General features: G+C 39.0%; 1 protein-coding gene across 1 annotated transcript; it reads left to right on the top strand.

Moving 5' to 3' along the window:
- Positions 1-604: 604 nt before the first annotated feature.
- LOC103375230 (nicotinamide phosphoribosyltransferase-like) lies at positions 605-20,083 on the top strand (the record flags this gene model as incomplete). Its single annotated transcript, XM_008305448.1, has 10 exons — positions 605-740; positions 1,290-1,393; positions 1,490-1,618; positions 2,467-2,625; positions 5,034-5,164; positions 5,758-5,983; positions 6,930-7,049; positions 9,554-9,694; positions 12,546-12,671; positions 14,926-20,083. Coding segments are annotated over 10 exons (1,434 nt in total), but the record flags the coding sequence as incomplete, so codon positions are not given.
- Between the last annotated feature and the right edge of the window lie 1,277 nt (positions 20,084-21,360).

The following is a 21,360-nucleotide window of genomic DNA, read 5'->3' as shown; positions in this document are numbered from 1 at the left end:
CTCTTGAAGCGATCTTTTTCAGAGACTGACTGGTTCCTCTTGATTATACAATTAGTGCTGCAGTAGCACAAATAGAGATTTGTATTTTAAGCTATCATGATTGTTCTATGTTTAGCACACAATCCTCTGGCATTCATCTTAACCTTTTCCACCTGAGCATTCCATTATCATGACAGTTTGACTGCTACTGAAGCATGACCAAGCACCATGGTCAAGGCTGTTCACTGACCTTACAGTTACGGAGCTACTGATTTAATTTAGATATATGTTTACAGGCAAAAAATGTCCTAGAGCTTGAAGGGTTAACATCAGTGTGCTTAACATGGTTTTGCTACATTTTTTTTGTGTGTGTGTTATATACTCCATACTCCCACAGGGGGAGATTCTCTTTGTGCATATCACAGGAAGCTGGTATCTGAGTGCAGGATCAGCCACACTAAGGCGCCCCTGGATCGAATTTGTGTGGTGTGATAAGATTTGGAAATGTTAAATGAGCATTACCAATACTGATGGCGATGAGAGTCACATTCTGACTTGTTTTTGGTTTTTGATCTCTGCCAGCTAACTGGATCTGCTTGACTTCAGTCTGTTTCTTGTCTTTCAGATCACACACTACAAACAGTATCCTCCAAATGTCAGCAAAATCTACTCATACTTTGAATGCAGGCGCAAAAAAGGTTCACAGTTCAGTGAAGTGGTGTTCTTTGGACTTCAGTATCTACTGAAAAAGTATCTCACAGGTATGTTTTCCATTTGTCTAAGGGAACCATATCCCTTAGATATAGAAAGATTTTATCTATATTGTGTGTGTGTGTGAGCTTGTTTACCTTTGATAACCCTGTGTGCATGGCCTCATTTCTTAATATGACTGAACACATAAGAGTATAGAGACTATTGGTAGAAGCAGTGCCTTGATAAATGCCTTTATAAAATTTATGCAACTCCTGCATCCAGCATTCCCGTGAACATGAAGGGTAAATATCTCATGCTCCATTAAAATAGCTGGAAGAATGAATAAAAACTTGCAGTATAAGAAAGGCAGCAAGCACCAAAGGTTTTTTGCTTGGCAAAGCAGCAAATGCGCTTGATGGCTGCCAGTAGTGACCTGTACTCTCAGGGAGAGTTCACACCTCAGAAATGGTAAAACAAACACCGTTAGAAACAAAACAGATGAGTCACATTTGCATATTTTCTTTTATCAAGACTGCTGAGAGTTTGCTGGCTTTTGAGTCAGTCCTGTGTGTTACTACATGTGGCTGAATTGTAGTAACTTAGTGTGTTTTCTGCAGGCCCAGTGATCACAGAGCAGAAGATTCAGGAAGCCAAGCTTTTCTACCAGATGCACTTTAAACAGGCTGTGTTCGATGAAGAGGGCTGGAGGAAGTTACTCGAGGTATACACAGAGATTTTTTGTCTGTTTGTCTGTCTAGATAGATGTGTTTATCATCATATATCTAAACTTAAGGAAATCTACTTGTTACATTGTTAGAAACATGATGGCCGCCTCCCTATCCGGATCAAAGCTGTTCCTGAGGGCAGAATCATACCGAGAGGCAATGTGCTCTTCACTGTGGAAAACACTGATCCCAACTTCTACTGGCTCACCAACTACGTTGAGGTAAATTCAGAAATGTGTTTTCAGTGTTTGATTTTTGTTCCAAGGCCAGAGGCATTATGTTTTTGGGTTGTCTGTTCATCCATTCCCATGAATGCAATATGTCTTAAATGCCAGAAGGGGGTTACCTTGGAGTTGACAGAAATATTCACTTGGAATCTTACATTTATTGTGACAAAATTTCACACCAATATCTAATAGGATGAAACAGCTGAAAACACCCATAACCTCTGTGGTATCTGGCATCAAGACTGAAGCAGCATATTGTTTAAAGGTCCCATATGGTGAAAACTGATGTTTATTCTGTTTTGTATGTTTTATAATCTTGGAGGTATAATTTAAAAGATGTGAAAATATAAAGATTCTTGCTAGTGCCATCCCTCTAGCCCCCTCCCAGCTTAACAAGCGAGACAAATTTTTTCAGCTTCTGTGGAGAAACTGGGTGACCATTAGTTGTCCAGCTGAAAATTTGCCTAATCCTGCCCCCTCACTGCCTGCTGCTTTGGAATGAGGCGCTCTTTCATGGTCTGTCAAGTTTATTTACTTGCTAGAGCTAATTCTTCTGCTAACTCTAAAATGCCTCATCCTCGAACAAAGCACGTCATAAACACAGGGGTCTTCATGCACTCTCAGTCCCTTCAGCTCTCACTCTTACATCATGTAAAACTTATCTCATCCAACTATACATTTAGGAAGTTAGTCCCTCGTTTGGGGGACTTTGTGACCAGAACATTAACACTGCAGAACTGCCATTTGAACTTCATTGTTATATGATTTGTTTCTCACTATCTTGTTCTTGTTTTCTCTTCACACCCACTCTATTTTCAACACCCCCTTTTTGCTGGCGATAGACCATGCTGCTCCAGATGTGGTATCCCATCACAGTAGCCACCATATCCAGGGAGTTTAAGAAGATCCTTGCCAAACACCTTAAGGCTACCTCAGGGAGTCTGGAAGGCCTGGACCTGAAATTGCATGACTTTGGATACAGAGGGGTGTCCTCACAGGAGGTCAGAAAGATTTTTTGTCTGTGCACTTTCTTCCTATTGATGTTGTATATTTAAACAGGTTAGAAGGTTAGAGCAATGATAATATTATTAGAGGAATCCACAGGTAAAGCTTTAAAGTTTTAAAGAGAATGGAAAACTTTTGAAGCTGTAATCTGGTGTCATGATTGTTAACTTAGGTTCAACTAAGGATGTTAAATATCTTGCCAGATTAGGTGTTGGAGCATTATAAATGAAAACACATATATGCTGATGCCCTCTACATAGATGCCAGTGATGACCATCTAACAGCAGTAATGAATCAAATAGCACTGTAGTAGAAAGCATCCTTTGGTTTAGGGGTAGTGGTAGCAACTTTAGAATACTGAGCCTATAAAAATATTCACACCCTTTTCAGCACCAAATCATGGTCAATATAATTTGGCTTTTTTTTTTTTTTGACAAGAATTGACTTTAAAGACTCTTTCATGTCAATGTGAAGACAGATTTCTACAAAACATGTCAATTAATCTAAAATATAAAATGTATAATACACGACTGCATACATAATAACCTCCTTCAAGTCACTACTTAGTAGATGCACCTTTGGCTGTAATTACAGCATTGAGCCTGTGTGGACAGGTTTCAATGAGGCTTTCACATGTGGACACTGCAATTTAACCCGATTGTTATTTGCAAAACTGCTCAAGCTCTGTCAGGTGGCACAGGGATCATGAGTGAACAGTTCTTTTTAAGTCTAGCCAGTGTGCAGTGTTTGATGTCATACTTGTTCTATTCACAGTCTGTCCAATCTCAGCCGCTCATTCAAAGGAGTCATAGGTGTCTCGGTGGCCCTCCTCACTTGTCTCTTACTTGCTTGGTCACTCGGTTTTTGAGGACAATTTGCTTAAGACAGATTCAGGGATCTGCCATATTCCTTCCATTTCTATTAATTAATTTAACTGTACCCTAAGGGATATTCAGTGACTTGGAAATGTCCTTGTATCCATTGTCTGGCTTGTGCTTTCCAATAACCTTTCACAGAGTTTCTTTGAATGTTCTTTAGTCTTCATGGTGTAGTTATAGTCATTAGTACTGATTCACCAGTGGCTTGACCTTTCAGGTACAGATGTCTTTATACTACCTGAAAACCTTTATACGACTCTCACCTGAGCCACATTTGCTGCACTCAGATGATCTCCATTTCACTACATGTGTGACTTGTAATCCCAATTTCTTGCACCTGTGTTAAATACAGTCAGCCACTTTAAAGAGGGTGAATACTTATGCAGTTACTTAAATGACGGTTTATGATAATTGACATTACTTAATCGGAATCTATTTTCACTTAGACATGAAATAGTCATTTTTTTGTAAATTCTTGTCAAAAAAGCCAAATTAAAATTAAATCAATAAAAAGGGGAAAGTTCTGAGGGGTGCAAATACTTTTATAGGTAGTGTAGATCTCTGGAATCTGATGTACACATTATGGTGAGTTCTGTGATGGTTTTTGTCTTTTCACATTAGAAATGAGATCTGTTTCAGTCATTGTAAGAATTCTGCCAAGAAGTTCAACATGAGTTTTGTATGACACTCTGCAGCCTAATCAGATTCTTAGGTATTTATAATCCTGGAGTGTCTCAGTCAGATCTCCATTTAGAGCATGGATAACTTTAAAAACATTAATGTTACACTCCTGTGGCGATTAGAACACATTTTTTGTCTTGGAAAAAGCTTGTAATCTGGGGCTTGGTTTGTGGTGGGACAATGTCATACTAAAGGCTAACATTAACAGAAAAAATGAACTAAGGAATTTCTACATAGTGTATATGGCAGTGTCATGCAGATGTTATTGAATTATTGCATGATATAATATGGTTCATGTCACTGGTTACAGGCACAGTGGCTAGTTTAAGAAGAGTAGAAGTCAAAGGGAGAGACTTACGTATAAAACTAGAATCTAAATTCAGTCATCTGTCTTTTATACATTCAAAACATGCAGCTGCTAAAACTTAATTCATTCTTGTATCCGTCTTACCTTTGTTTGATTTAATCTGTTGACAAATTTAGAAAATTTAAAATTCCACGATGGAAGACAATCCAATCTTAGACATTTAGTCGATGTGAAAAATCGTCACATAAACACAAACCTGCAACCTCACAGGAAAAAATCCTATTTATAGAACCCTCAGCCATAGGCAGCAAGTCATTTTTAAAAAACATTGACATCACTCTCAGTCAATCTCTTGCTGTTGGAATTGATAGTTTTGTCTTGTTATTTTCTGCCAATTCTTTCACTGTGATGATCCGTAGTACAATATTTTATGATCACATCTACACTCAGCTGTTATGTGTTTGTGTTGTATCAGAAAAAAACTCATTTGAACAGCAAAGTGATTGATGTGATTGATCTTTTCACCTCTGACCTCTAGTCTGCAGCATTAGGTGGAGCAGCTCATCTGGTTAATTTCTGCAGTACAGACACAGTCGCCGGGCTGCTGATGGCTCAACGATATTATGGCTGTCCAATGGCTGGCTTCTCCATTCCAGCAGCTGAGCACAGGTATCACACACGATGTATAAATAAACTAAACAGTGTATCAATACATGTAGTAAGTGGCAAAATCATAATTCGTTTAAAAAGATAGGTTTTCAGGTATCCAGGTTGTAGTAATCTTATTTGCTTCAGTAGAAAGCAGCTGGACTTCTTTTTGATTCTTGAAGACATTTTGTCTCTCATTCATCCTGAAGAGCTGCTGAGGCTCACAGTTACATCTCGAGGTGAATGGCTAATTCACATCATTACTTTAAAAGTTTACTGACTTCTTTTTGTGAACACTGTCACAGCTAATGGATATCAGATATACTTGTCTTTTTACCATTTAGCTCTGAGGAGGACTCTTGGATCAGAGGTAAAACATCTTTGGGAACAAAAAAAGAAGTCCAGTCCAGTTGTTTTCTATTGAAGCATATGCTATTGTTCCACTTTGTAACTTTAGAATTTATTTTGGCATTAAATATACAAGAAAATGTTGAGTTGAGAACTGTAAGGAAACTGTAACACTGTGACAAGTTGTGTTTTTAAATATTGAACCAGTATTACAATATGGAGCACTGTAAGACTGCTCACTGCTTTGTCTTATTTCCATTTTCCAGTACCATCATTTCATGGGGACGGAGCAGGGAGAAGGAGGCTTTTGAGCGAGTCCTAGACCAATTCTCCTCTGGGCCAGTGTCAGTGGTCAGTGACAGCTACGACATCTTTAACGCTTGTAAGCACATCTGGGGAGACAAGTTAAAGGAACGAGTCATGGAGCGCAGCCAGGACTCTTGTCTGGTCATCCGTCCTGACTCCGGAGACCCGGCAGAGACTCTTATTGAGGTAAATAGTATGACTAGATGAGTATAGCAATTTCTGCCTTTAATTTTTAATGTTTTGTCTGATTCTGATGTCATCTTGTTTGCTGTTTTAAATAATGAAATTTACATAAATCTACAAATTTTGAATATTTTTTTCATATTGGGAACTGGAAACCTCAAAATTGTGCTTTCCACAGTGCGTCACTGCACTTGTCATTTCTTTGAAACCCCTTCAGAAGAAAATCTATTTTTTTTAAAATGGTAAATGGTCTACACTTATATATGGCCTTTTTACCTTAGAGGTACTCAAAGTGCTTTATAATGTGTTTCTCATTCACCCATTCACACACAATCATACACCAATGGCGACAGAGCTGCCATGCAAGGTGCTGCCTGCCTTTGGGAGCAACTTCGGTTTCAGTGCGTTGCCCAAAGAACACTTTGGCATTTCTGTGGAGTGGGAGTTTCTGTATCATTACTCTTCTTCAGAGTTGGTTTCTTGTTCTAACACGTATGGCTGAATTAGTCCAGTATTACAGCTTACCATTGTGTAATGTACAGTAGTTTTACAGTGTTTGAGCAGAGGGTCCTGCAGTGTGGATTATTTTCCAAACCGTATAAGTATGCTATAGAGAGAGAGATAGGACTTTTGAGGTCTAATCAATGCCAGGAGAGGGAATTAAATAATGTTTTCTATTAGTGATAAGTGTGCAGTGCACATGAAAAGCAGTGACAACACCACAATGTAGGCACTACTTTGGTTACTCACATAAAAAAAATAACTTTTTATAACTCTGGTTAGTTCCTCAGGGCCCATTTTTCAAATACAAATTAAATATCAAAATGTTAGAAGTGAGGGCACAGCTCTCAGTTCTGCTGTTCACTGCCATTGTCAGTAAAAACCAATGGAAAGTTGTTTTTGCATAAATCACTGATATAAATAAAATCATTGATATTTCAACTTGTAGGTCATCAAGATTTTGGAGGAGTGTTTTGGCTGCTCTCTGAACTCTATGGGATTCAAGGTGCTGCCCTCTTACTTGCGAATCATCCAAGGAGATGGCATTGACCTCAGCTCAGTAGATGAGGTAAGAAACAATGTGGCTGCTGAACTAGTTTGATCTTAACTGTTGAAATCTTGTTTAGTACATTATGTTTTTGCATTGCTTCCTGTTGCGGGTGTAATTGTCCTGTCCCAGTCCTTGAATCATTTAATTAGGGAGGACATCACGCTGTCTGTTTCTGTCATTGTCTGACAGCCATTACATTTTGCTAAAATTTATTAGCACTGTACTGTCACAAACAGGGAGTGATCAGCAAAGCAGCTGATCAAACAACAAATAAAACAAGTCCATGACTCTTCCAAGTGCTTACATGCATTGGATACAGTCTATCACATAGCACTGAGGGTTGTTACAAATCTTAAACCTCCTGCTTTCCATTGCATGGTATATATTTGAGTTGGGTATGTTTCTTTGACCTCCAATAGACATCATCAATTGCATCCTGTTATTTATAAAGCTATTCTTGGTCTGTTTTCTTTATGTACATGTCTATATCGGCCACAGAAGTATGAGAAGCTGTTGTCTTTGCTCCCAGGACTTATTCCTGCTGTTTGTTCCCAGAGCCGAACTGAATTGGGGAAAAGGCCATCCTTGTACCTTGTCCCCTTTGCCTTAAATCAGAGAAAACTCTGACTCTGACTGTTGTCTGTGCTGATGCATTGAACAGCAGCCTGGAGTACTCGGCCTTCCTAAAGTCTTTGTGTGGTATCCTCGAAGCGATTCCACCTGGGGACTCCATAGATCTTCTAGTGTACTACGACTCTCACGTGGGCAGTGATGGACAAATGAGGAGGGTGGTGTTTGGTAGGAATGGCCTGTCTGACCTGAACCATAGTGGTGTTTTGTTTTTGGACTTATGTAATTGCTGTGGATTGGACATATGAAAGACCTTATGTTTGGGCATAAGGTCTTTCATATGTGTCCTCTTTACCAGAGTACTTTAGGCCGAAGGTCAGTGATAGACTTTGTGGTCACATCATCGGACCTGCAGCCATATGTCTCAGACATTCTGGTGAAGAGAGGATTAGAGCTGTCAACTGATCAGCACCTGGTGGTGAGTCGCATCAGAAAGACTTGCTGGACAGACCTGGTAAACCCAAACGTGTAGAAAGGGTGAACTGGGACCATCTGCCAGAGGCCTTTGTCTGTGAGGTCTCCATTGCAGAGCAGGCTGTTAAAAACGGCAGTCAGAAGGTGTGCATTAGTAGATACAAACAATAAAGGAAGCTGTTAGGTTGAAGAAGGATGCTAATTGAGCTCGGTTAGCTCAGAGGTCTACTGAAGCAGCAAACAGGTACTGAGTGGCCATAAGGGTTTCAGCTGCAGCAATTGCAGAAGCAAAAACTCGGGCATGGAAGTAGCTGGAGAAGACTACAGAGAAGGACTTTTAGTTGGCCTAAGATGTTCTAGCCAACCAATCAACACCTAGGCTATGTTTAGCTGAGAGGGAACTGCTTACCTGGACTGGGGACATTGTTGAGTAGTGGCTGTGGCACTTAGAGGAGCTCCTGAACTGAGCCAACACTTCTAATGAGGTGTCTCAAGGGAAGCCTCACCCATATCCATGATGGGCGTCGCTAAGGGACTTAATTAGCCTGCCTTTGGCCAATGACTTCATTTGGTTTTCCCCTGCTTCCACTATCTGTGTGTTAACATTTTCTTCGCCCAGGAAACAGCAACCTCCAGCCAGCAGCCTACCACACTGAAAATGAAACTGAAAGTTTTGATGTGGAATTGGATCATGCAGTAAGGCAGTTCTGCCATTTTTTTTTTCAGTGGATTATCTATTTTAGTCACAGTGCTCCTCTCCCTGCGTGTAAATGTGTCGCTACAAGAATTCCACCTGTCACTATTTTGAGTGCACACCAAAGCTGCATACTTTGCTTTTCCCCACCTACAATGACTGATTGTTTTAAGGAATATGGACAATCTAGAGTGCTTTTTTTCCCCCTGTAGCTGAATAATAGTGTGATGTGGCCAGATCACTGTGTTGTACAGAATGGGCTGGCTAAGGGAGACTAGTCTATCTGTGGTTCCCTGTTAGTTTAGTGCAGTTTGAGCAATGTTTTTAAAAACAATGTAAGAAGCACATTTGAAGTTATTTAAATAAATCAGGAGCTGCATACAAACTATTCCCAGCTTCTCCATGGTGCCCCTCCAGCTTGTGGTGAATTAGACTTCTTATTACAGTCATGTGAAAAAATGAGTACATCCAATGGAAAGTGTTTGCTTTTTTAATAAATGCTGATATATAGTAAAATGAAGGTTTGCTTTTAACGTCAGCTAATTAAAAAAATGGTTTTCAGTTCACTTACTAATGCGGTTTCACTCTCGTCTCAGAATACTGTGAAATGCTCTTTCTGTATAGTTATTCAGTTTCTTACACTGTTGCCACCGCAGCTATTACTGCACTGAGCTCTTAGTCTTGATCAAACAGGAGAGGGTGTTCCTCTGCTTCAGTATGGAATAAAAACCATTATGGTGTCCGTCTTATGTGTTTTAAACTTTCCTTTTTCTGTTGTTTGTAGATTCTCCAGAAGCTGAGCGATGAAGACTGGAGTGCTGAGAACGTCTTCTTTGGTTGTGGCAGTGCGTTGCTTCAGAAACTCAACAGAGATACACTCAGCTGTGCCTTCAAGTGCAGCTATGTGGAGTCCAATGGCAAGGGGGTGAGTGTAAAGATTCTGGTTTGATTTGGATGCTGTTACATTACATTGCTAAAGAGATTTTTAAGATGAATGCTGGTAAATACGACTTGTTGGAAATATTCATACAAACCTTACTAAATTAAGGCTTAAAACAGAAATGATCAGGATAAGCAACATCAGCAATCTGACAATTGGGCCAATTTAAACAAATCCACAGTTAATTAATCTCAAGATGAAATATAAAGAATTCACAATTTATAGCTGCTTACTGTTATTTATACTTTTTTAGTAAAATTAATGTTGCACTGCAGATTAAGCTCCCTCTCGTCATAATATACACTGCATTTATTACATTCTTCCATAATTCTTTTCAGTTCAAACAAGTTCAAGTTCAAACATACACTCTGTAGTGTAATTATACAAATACAGTAGAAATGGAATCAAAGGCAAGAAATGGAACCTGTGAATACTAAGAACAGAGAATAATAAACTGCTAAAAGAGCTGGTTTGTCTTTCCATCAGAGGAAGTTGAACTGAGGATATCCTCCATTTAGTCTCTGAACGAAAATTCAGAATTTTACTTAAAGTCACTTTTTTAAAATGATTTTATTTAACCTTTATTTAACCAGGAAAAAGCTCATTGAGATTAAAAATCTCTTTTACAAGAGTGTCCTGGCCAAGACAGGCAGCAGCACAACTGACAGACAGACACAAGGTCACAACAGCATCCACACAGACATCATACTCTTAATACACGGTGAGATTAAATAATGAACATACGAATGTCAGTACAGATCGGAAACATAACTAGCAAAATAATCATCTGTCGAAACATCTACAGACTGATGATTTGCCTCCAAGTCATTTAGGAACACTTTAAATGTGTTTAAAGAGACCAGCTCTTGAAGTTTCAGGTCTTTTTGCAATGTGTTCCAGGTAGAGGGAGCAGCGAATGTACAAGCTTTCTTTCCCCGTTCAGTTTCAGCCTCAGGAACAGACAGTAGCAACAGATCCTGGGACCGCAGACTGTAACCACTAGGAGCTTTTGTACAAGTAAAAACCTGTAAATAACTGGGAAGCAAGCCTAAAATACCTTTTATACATTAAAATATGCCAGTGTTTTTTCCTTCATGTGGACAAATCTGACCATCCAACATGAGAATACAACAAACAATGGTGTGTAAAAGACTTAAATAATAAACAATAATAAATAAAATAAACCTTAAAGAACCGTGACACACTGAATCTAAAACACTCAGGCTTTGAGCGGAAGCATTCATGTATACCGTATCTCCATAGTCCAACACAGACATAAAAGTGGTGACAAAAAGTCTCTTTTTGGCCTCAAAGGACAGGCCAGACTTGCTTCTAAAATAAAAACCCGGTTTCAATTTTAGTCTCTTTGCCAGCTGCTGGATATGAGGCATGAAAGAGAGACAGCCATCGATTACAATTCCAAGGTATCTGTACTGAGACTCTGTTTCAATCTGTATACCCTGAGCAGAGGTGATTGCAAGCAGGGTCAGTGGTTTTGACTTGGAATTCCTCACTAAACCTAAACTGCAAATGACACATGATCCGTTTAAACTTTGATATATATATATATATATATATATATAGCGCTTCACACAAAAATGGATTTTGCATCTGGCTTTGTCACCTTCCTTTATTTTGAAATAAATACAACAGAAACATCAGCAAGTATCAGGTGGGAAGCTTTTAAATCACTTAGCTGAGGACACATATTTACCATCACATGTTCTAAAGCAAAACAGATCTACCACAAGCAAAATTGCTTGAAGCGAAATTAACGGCATTAGAAAATTAATCTTTTAGGAAATTCTGTGAAACCTTTACACTTTAGTGGAAGCTCAACATATAAGAAAGCCACACTTTTTTAGATGGACTGCATATGTCCACTGTATCAGAAATACTCAGGGATGACTTAGATCACCAGGGCCAGACAGCTCTACCACTGAAATCTACAAAAAGTAAAATAGACTCAAGAAACCACTGCTTAAAACGTGTAAAAAGAATCCACTAGCAGTAGAATCCTTCTGTGCTCAGAGGAGCATTGACTACCTTGCTCCCAAGAGCTTGTAAACCAAATAATAAATATGAGAACTTGAGGCCAACAAGTTTCTCAAATACAGATGTAAAGGTTCTGTGCAAGATTCTAGCAAGTATGGGTTGAAGGAATAATAACAAAGATTATTTGAAAAGATCAGAACAGCTTTATTCATGCCAGGCAGGGCTTCCATAACATCAGAAGGCTTTTGAATATTATTCATAACCAAAAGGGGGCTCCACATACTGCCTTATGGTTACTGGATGTTGAAAAAGCCTTTGACAGAGTAAAGTAGTTTCCTAGTGTTGGTCTAGGGATAGAATTTCTGTAAATGGATCATATTGGTCTACACAGAACCACACACAGAAATACTGACTATTAGCGACATCTCAAAAACCATGAAGATAAAAAACTAATAAACTATTTGCAAGTGCATTAAGGGCCAACAATATTATCTCAGGAATCCCCATAGGACAACAGGAGCACCGTCTGGCTTTATATGCAGATGATTTAGTTGTTTTTCTCAAACATATAGAAAAATCTATTCCTGCTTTGCTAGATCAAATTAAGATATTTGGAAAGATCCCAGGCTATAAATTAAACAAATGTAAAGCTTCTGTTATGCTGCTAAGCCAAGCAGAAAGGAAAAACACACTTCATCATGGGTATTCAAAGTGTACACAGTCAAAAAAAGAAAAAGTTAAAAAAAAAACATCCATGAATGTGAACCTTAAAAATGGTTTATTGTATGTGTTATGTGCACAGAGTCATCCTTACTGAGACTGGTTTTCTATCTTCTTCCAGATGGATGTGTGCAAGCAGCCGGTGACTGACCCATCCAAGGGGTCAAAGAGAGGCAGATTGTCACTGAGGAGAAACTCTGATGGCTTCTTGGAGACAGTAGAGAGAGGAGCTGGCAAGCCAGAGGAGGTCAGTCAAGGCATTTCATTTTGAACTCTCGCTGACATCAAATTCAGGTTAATGTACTGTATATTGTTTGTTTGTTCTAAAAAGAGACTATGTTATTAAAATTAGTTTTCAGAAAACCATTTTTGTAGATTACGCAGCACACGACTTGGAAGTACTGTGCCACAGTGTCTTCATTCATTTCCTACTACCTATTACTACCAAAATCGAAGGAACTCTTCGTTAAGATCAGTTCTTTACACTTCTCATGTCTTCAGATGTCACACTGCTGCTTAGAAAAGGTTCGGTCAGTACCTTAGTGCACATTTTATTCTACTACTTTCACTGTTTTTGCAGGAATTCAGTTATTTATAATTAGTCTTGTTGATCTGCAGAGTATCAATGCCTGATTTTTAGCTGCTTGCCGTAATGTTAACATTAACGTTATTAGTGTGAAGGTTGCGTTTGCAAGTAATATTTTACACATTGGTAAGTTACCTAAAAAGATAAAAGTAATAAAAACACACCACATTTGTTTGACTTGTGGGCTGCAGGGTAGCGCAGTTGGTAGCACTGTTGCCTCGCAGCAAGAAGGTTGCCGGTTTGCGTCCCGGTGGGGGCACCGGAATCTTTCTGTGTGGAGTTTACATGTTCTTAGCGTGGGTTCTCTCCACAGTCCAAAAACATGTTGAGGTTAATTGGTGACTCTAAATTGTCCGTAGGTGTGAACGTGAGTGTGCTTGGTTGTCTGTCTCTAAGTGTAGCCCTGTGATAGACTGGTGACCTGTCCAGGGTGTCCCACGCCTTCGCCCTAAGTCAGCGGGGATAGACTCCAGATGTAAAAGCGGTGTATAGATAATGGATGGATGGATGGATGTTTGACTTGTAGTCAGGAGCATGATTTATATTAGTTCTCTGTCATTTCTCTCTGTCTCTCTTTGAATCCTTTGAACAAATTGGCAGGTCTGTCAGCAAAAGTTGGCTGTGTTGGCTCTAGGGCTGCAAAGCAAAACATCTTTTACAGACAGGCTTTTTATTATTCGTAGTCTCGCCCTGACTGTTGGCTGTAAACAGCATAATGCCATATTTTGTATTGTGCATCTATTTTGTGGATCACTTCTTGGGAAACTCGCCGGCTGTGCCTTCCGTTTTGTCCCAAATGAAAGATGAAGTGTGTTGTTGAGAAAAGCAAACAGTGATTGGTACGCCTAATATGCCTGCAGACGGAGGAAGCAGAGTGCTCCACTCACCACTCTCCCGCTGTTGCACATTAAGGCAACTCACAAGAAATGTACTTCAGTTGAAACACACTAATACAATGGGAAGAGTCTTGTTTTCAACAGCAGGATATCCTGATACTTTTGATCAGTCCAATGGTGCTCCTCTAATTGGACCTGTGCTGCTTCCTGCTTCCCACTCCTCCATCCTTGCTCTGTCTTGTTTCCAGCCATGTTCACCTGTTGGTTTAGATTTTAGAGGTTTTATCAAATAATTTTTATTGCTAGGCTGACTATCAAATATTCCAAACCTTAGAGGCTGTAATGCAGAAAAGAACTGCTGAGTAGCCTAAAATAAAACTATTTAACCTATTAACAGTTAAAGGTGACAATGTTTTTAAAACACTTTCCAAAAGTTTGCCATTAACTTTTCAACCTGTTTTGCTCTCAGCCTGAATGGTCAAACCTGCAGAGTGCCTCCAACATTGAAACTCTAACATCAACAATAGCTTTTATTTAATTCAAAGTACAGATCATTTAAGCTTGCCAAGCAGCTGCTCCCATCTCACTCCTCTCTGATGTTTCTGTGTCTGTACTACTGTCCTAATCATCCAATGCAGACGGTTCAAAAATGTGTTGTCTTGTTTTTAACTGTTGGAGACTTGCACTTGTTACATACATGTTGTTGTGGTAACTGCTAATGGTCAGTCTGCTACATTACCTATAATGCAACCAGACAGCATCTTTCATTGGACCCTTTCTGTCTCATGAAAGCTCATACATCCATTTTGTAATAAAAGCAATTTTATTATCTATAGCAAAGTGCCTCTAGAGCCACTGGATACATAGTACAACTGCCATCAAGAGTACACAATTTAACAATATGTAGAAGCCAAGGAGAAAACGGAAGCATGTTTCAGTCTAAATACACAATGTTCTGTGATCCTATGTATTAAATTGGGCACTGTATGAATTTGCTGGGTGCACAGTGAGTACTGTTGCCATCAGACTCCCTCCTCCTGTATCTGATGATTTATCTGTGTGTGCTTTGCGATCTTCAGGACCTGCTGGTGACTGTTTTTGAGAATGGCAGCCTGGTGCAGGACTACTCCTTGGAGGAGATCAGGAAAAATGCTAGACTGCGGGACGAGGAGCTGAATCCCACCCTGCACAATCAGGAACAGGAGCTGCTACACAATCGCATCATCAACGGGATTCATTAGAACCACAAAACCTGTCACATCCATAGGATGCTGTGGTTGTGTTGGAATGAAGACTATATAGTCTTAGAAGGCAGCCGTCACAGTAGAAACTAAACATGTTGAAGGGGAGTGAGAAGCTGTTTCTCCTAACGGTCACCACCAAGCATGAACATCCCATCACCACCACAACCATAATCCAAGGAGACCAATGATAACACTTTCTTCAGGTAGACCAGTCTCTTTCACTCTGGCACAACCGATGAGACAGCATACTGGTGTTGCAGGACAGCTGCTGTGTGCGCCTGTGTCGCCACACTTGCACTGTCCTGTCATCCCACGACCAGAACTAAAGCTCAGGGTCACATATGGTATTTAGATTTTTTCTTCTTTCCTTTCAAACTCTTTGAGTTTGGGCTTGTTTCCAACACTAGAGCCGAAATATTTAAGTGTAAGACTTTTTCCTACTGATATGCAGCATTTTCAGGACAAAAATGTCATCAGCTTCCAAATATTTCAAGTTTCCGTCAGATTTCTTTTCTTCAGTGTTCATATTAGAGTTAAAAATTCTTTAAGCAGCATTTTAGACTGCAAGACACAGTCATTTACTATGACAAAAGAAAAACATGAATCATATTATGGGTTATAGTCGTAGTGCTACATCATCAGGAAGGGTTACACTGAGTGCTTAATACATGATATTTCATGTAAGTCGATGTTTGCCTACTTTCTGCCGTTTTCTCTCTTTGTTTTTTCCAAGTTCACAGCAATTTGGTTTGTGTGATCCAGATCCAAAAAAACACACTTCAGCTTTCACAACACTGAAGAGTACTGCAAAAAAAACATAAAGCACGTAATGCTGCATGGCCATATTTTTAACAAAAAAACAAAGCAGTTGTCATGGTGCTGGCCCACAGGGCAGCAGGTGTTTGATATTTATGAATATACAATGGACAGATAGTCATAGGAATACACTGTGTCAAATATTTAAATAAACCAACAACTTGTGAATTAACTGGAAGAAATGACTGAAACTTGCTTAATGAATGTGAAATATGCATTTTTAGAATACATGATCAAATTCAGGGTTTTATAGGAGTTTTTATTTCATTATAGACATTTGTAACTTCATCGTGGCACTTTTTATGACAGTGCTGTTGTCAGTCGTCACCTACCTGCTACCTCTTATGTTAGCAAGCTCCTGTCAGCTAAAGCAGCAAGAATCAAAGTTATTCTGAACTGCCAAGCTGTAAATTCACACAGAAACAGTAACTACAGATCTAAGTGTTGATAGATTAGTTTAACAAGACTGCTAAAGGGTGTGGATTATTACTGGCTAGAGCAACCACAGGAAATAAAGCACCGTAGTTCCTGTGTTTAGATTTTTTTCACAGCAGAAGTCAAGACAGTTCATTCATATTGAATCTAACATTGCCATTGCTCGTGCTAACAGGAGGTAAAAAGCTTAATCTGTGAGCATTTGTTGAGCAAGCTGGCTTAAAAGACTGAGACTATGCTTGGCTGAAAGTTGACACCATCACTGTCATGAAAGGAGGCGTTCAGAAACAAGAAGTGACAGTGTGGAATAAAACATCAACATGAGCTTTAAAGTCTTTCCCAAGTTATTGTTCCATTTATGTGTTTTGCACAATTGCTTCCTGTGACCATTCATTCTCTGCATTCATTCAGTGACTACGTCCATGTGCAGTTTCACTTAAATGTCTTGTCAGCATGGAGGATACTAGTGTTGCACAAATATCTGGTCACATGTTCTGTCATTCTTCAGTGATTTATCTTTTTCAGCTGCTGTTTGCTGGAGGGGTTGTGTTGCGCTACTTTTCTCTGTAAAATATCCTAAAAGTATTCTATTTGATTCAAATCTGACAGCATACTTGGCCATGTCACAATTTTCATTTTTTTCTTAATTAGAAACTGTTGTGTGATTTTGGCAGTGTGCTTTGGAATTTGTCATGCTGGAACATTACTCTACTGCCAAGCTCTTGCAGACTGGGAGTCATCTGGTCAGCCAGGATGTTTTTGTTCATTCAAGGTGCATCCATAGATGTCTCTATATGTCATCTCTCCATCAGCTTTTTCACTCATGCAGCCCCATATCATCACACTACCACCTCCATGATGTTGGAAATATGCATTCACTGTGGAAGTCCTGGCCAGGTTCTTTTCCAACAGCTGGACCCGATTTTAGCCAAACAAATCTTGGTCTCATCTGACTATCATCTGATCATCTGCTCCCAATATTAATAAGACTTCTTTTCATGTTTGTAGCTAAGTGTCGCCTTACAGTTTTGTCCCAAAGAAATTTTTTTTTTCTCCTTGGACGCCATCAGTAGCATTTGATGTTATGTTTTGTCCTTTATCATGTTGAGCAGTCACAGAAACTCCTAATATCCATTAAATACCCCTCTTTAAAGTGTTAACCATCTGCCCATCTGTTTTTCAGGGCGACGTTGTGAAAATAGCACACTGTCCATGCCATCATTTTAGGATGGTCTCTGTGACTTTTATTAGTTGTCTCATGGTTTATTTTATACCACCTACTTACTACTGCAACTGTGTTTTGACTGATCTTTTGTTCAATGCTCCTATAATCGTTTCTGTTGTTGTGAAGTCTCACAGTCAGATTTTTCATCCCATACATGTACCTATAAACTGAGGAAGCTCTGATGTTCGCTGCTCATGTTATGTAGATGGGCATGCAGTCAGGCTGACATCACATGTGTTTGTAATTTGGTTTCAGTGATCAGGGGTTTTCTAACTTGTGAGTAATCACAGGTGTGTTCATTTATTTGAGTTTCTGTGTGGGAAGTGTGTATTTTCAAGATAGTCTTCCTCAAGAATTTGTTTTCAGTCGTTCAGAAGAGGAAATCATCAGGGATTTTTATGACATTGCACAGTAGTGTACTCACTTCTGGTGTGCACTGTAGCTGCATGTTCATTTCTTTGATTTTAGACACTTTAACACTCCTTTGCATCATCAGGTCTTCTGATCAATTCTGCTGTATCCAAATTGTGAGTTTGATTTCACTGCTCTCTGTTTTTATCTTGTATTCCCATTTAAACACTTAAACTGCCACATTTCTTAATTTATTCTGTTTTGATAAGATTCAACAAGATGCAGGTATTGATCAGGGATTATAATAACCAGAACTAATGGTCTGACTTGACCAATCTACGTACCTGAAAGTAAACGTGCCTCAGCTGTCACCTGTAGGGACAGAAAGGTATCTGTAGGTAGATACTGATGGTAGGAAGACACCATGTGGTGTATTGTAGGTGCTGCTTTGCTTTTAATGGCCTTTTGACTTTTGTTTGGTTTCCATAAAAACAGTTTTGCTGCTCTAAAGACACATAGCACAGTAAAGGCACATCAAACTCTGCTCACACACAATGTATGCCTCCTCTGTCACTTGTAATGTCAGTGTTGTCAAATGTGCTGTAGGACCATAAAGGTCTGTGTTATCTTTTATGTGATTATGACAAAATTGTGATATGGGGATGTGATGGCTTTCAGTTCTCACATCTAAATAAATGAAGTAACATCTAACTACAGCCTGTCAGAGACTACCGTTTGGATTTTATTAAAGTTTAGGATTTTATTCTTGTAAAATACATAAAGAACATTTGAATAACATTTTTGTTTTTAATCGTAGTTTCATCATGTAATCTGTAATATTGTAGTAGGTAAAATGACACAAAGACAATTTGTCTTTGACATTTCAAACCAAAAGAGAAGAATAAATTAAAAACAAAACAAAGCACTGTTTTTACACACTTTTTACTTTTTGTTTTGTTTTTAACATCCTTTGCTGTCCGGCAGTGTCGATTTTTGACTAATGACTTATTTTGGTTGAGCAGATAAACCCTGGAAGGCAGACAGGACAATAAACTGCCATCACTTATAGTAATGTAGGCTTGTTATTGTGCACTGCCCAGGCATTGCAAATGACTGCATTGTGCAGTACAATACACTGAATAATGTCATGTGGTATTAGCGTTTATTAAGTAACAAATTATCTGTTTGAGATCTCTTAGTTCAGTAATACAGGTCAAGAGCAGGTTGAGTACAACCTGTTCAAAGTTTGATTTGATTGGCAGATGAACCTTGGATTGACTTGAGAACAGTCTGATGCACAGCATGTCACCAGTTACTTCATGATGAAGTTCCATCGTAACTCTTTATGTGCCAACATTTCTTCCACCGACCTTGTGCACAATGGGCAGTACCACTTTGGCACAAGTAGATTTCTATATAAATGTCTGTATCTACATGTAAACTGTGTTTAGAGGATTCAGACTGGTGTAGAGCCAGTCTTCTTATCAGCTGTCCTAACCAAAGTAATATTAGTGGGCAGGTAACAGCATAGAAAATGTTAACTTCTTTAACAGAAACCAGCCAGTGGAAGTATGGGAAATGTTTGATTAAAGGCAACTTTAGGTGATTGGCTGAGTGACTTCAGTCAGTCAGGGCAGATGGGCAGTCACATGAAAACACCAGCTAGTCATGCCTGAGGGTTTAAACTCTATAATAACCTGCAGGCCTGTGTTCAGGATGAGTTTACCTGATCCTTCGAAGTATCGATATGCATTAAATACATGTGAATTTGTTAGACTGGTGAGTGCCAATTCATTTTAAGTATGGTTTATTCTTACTCTCTTTCATGCCTCTTTATTTTCTGTTAACATGGTTGTCTTTTTTTTTTTTTTTGTAATTTTTATTTTTTATCCTAAGCAACATATTCTGTAGTAATTGGCTGAGTTTCAGACTGCAGGTCAGAGCTGTTTGATTTCCACTCTATACACATGAGTGATGGAGTAGGGATACAGTTTGCCTCCAACAGTGGAAACACGATTGTCTCCTCTGTGCCAGTACCAGCATTAATAATACATGTAATTATGTTGTTGCTTTTAACTGATCTGTATCTTTGTAATCCTCTGTTTGTAATTTCATGTGTTTTAAAAACTGACTTTTTAGAAGATTAAAGAAAATCTGAAATTTTTTCATAGTTGGCTGTTCTTTCCTCTACTCCACTGAAAACAAAGCTTTCAACGGCACTAGAGAGCGAGGCAATGTTATCCCACTGAGCGACCACAGCAGGAGTTTCACTGCCTCTGACCACAGCGTCAGCCTCACTGGTGGGCGTGCTCTATTGCAGCTGTAACCACACACAACAGGGATGTCATGGGTAGTGGTCCACTGATTTGTTTTTTTTTAAAAATATAATCATGTAATAACATTGACTGTGTTTGCTTAAGTAGATCTGCACTCTGTCTGCAGTGCACAAATCAAAAAATCTACCAACCAAACCACAAGTAATGGAAAAACTAAACTTTCTTAACTCTTAGTAAGGGAAAAATATCAAAATCTGCCAACTAAATCGTTACCAAACAACGTCTTCACCAATATGTTTGTAAAGGTGTGTAATAACATGCTTTAAAATGTTGAAGTTCAACTCTCGTGGGAAACCCTGAAAAACACCTGCTCAAGTTAGAGTACCAATAAATGATTGACGAAAAATCAATTATTTAAAAAATTGGGCCTTAAGTAACTTATGAGCGGTCAAATCAGGGTTTGTTCATGATTCTGAGTTGACTGTTAGCATTTATATTTCACCACAAACACTTCTTTGTTGAAAAAGACCACACTGGAGGCAACAGTGCTAATCACCGAGACACCTCACAGCCCTAAATACTGAATATAAATCAGTAAATTAGTTTTGTTTTCGTGCTACAATGCAAATAACTACGTGGTGGGACTGGGTTCCTGGAGTTACTTTTTAGAGTGTACATGCATGTTCAGTTTACACACACTGTGTAGCAAATAGAAATAATGTTGGTAATCCTAACTGACCTAAAACAGGAAAAGTTTAGTCTGGTTTAATGTCAGACAGTGAGTGTCTTTTTATAAAGTGTGTGTAAACTTCTGGTTTCAACAGGGCGGGTACACAGCGCTGTTACTGAACCTGTGCTGAAATTTCTCAACTACAACTCTGCCAAAATAAATGCTGCATCCGTTTTAATCAGATCACCAACAGGCAGCCTCTTCCATGAATGTGTCACACTTACAGACTTCAGAAGTTGCATTTTTATACATGGTGCAGGGCCATCTAAGGTTCAAGGGTTAATATTGAGGTTATAGTTTGCTGTGGTGATAAACTGGACTAGAAACACTTCTGATGCTGAGTGTAATATCAGAATCACATTCCAGCTTAATGCGGTGCAGTACAGCCCTCCCACCGGCTACCACCTCAGTCATGAACAAAGCCAATGAAACAATTA

This window comes from Stegastes partitus, unplaced genomic scaffold (assembly GCF_000690725.1).
Source record: "Stegastes partitus isolate 25-593 unplaced genomic scaffold, Stegastes_partitus-1.0.2 Scaffold2510, whole genome shotgun sequence".
In the NCBI taxonomy this organism is placed as follows: Eukaryota; Metazoa; Chordata; class Actinopteri; family Pomacentridae; genus Stegastes; species Stegastes partitus.
This window is presented reverse-complemented; position numbering and strand designations above follow the sequence as displayed.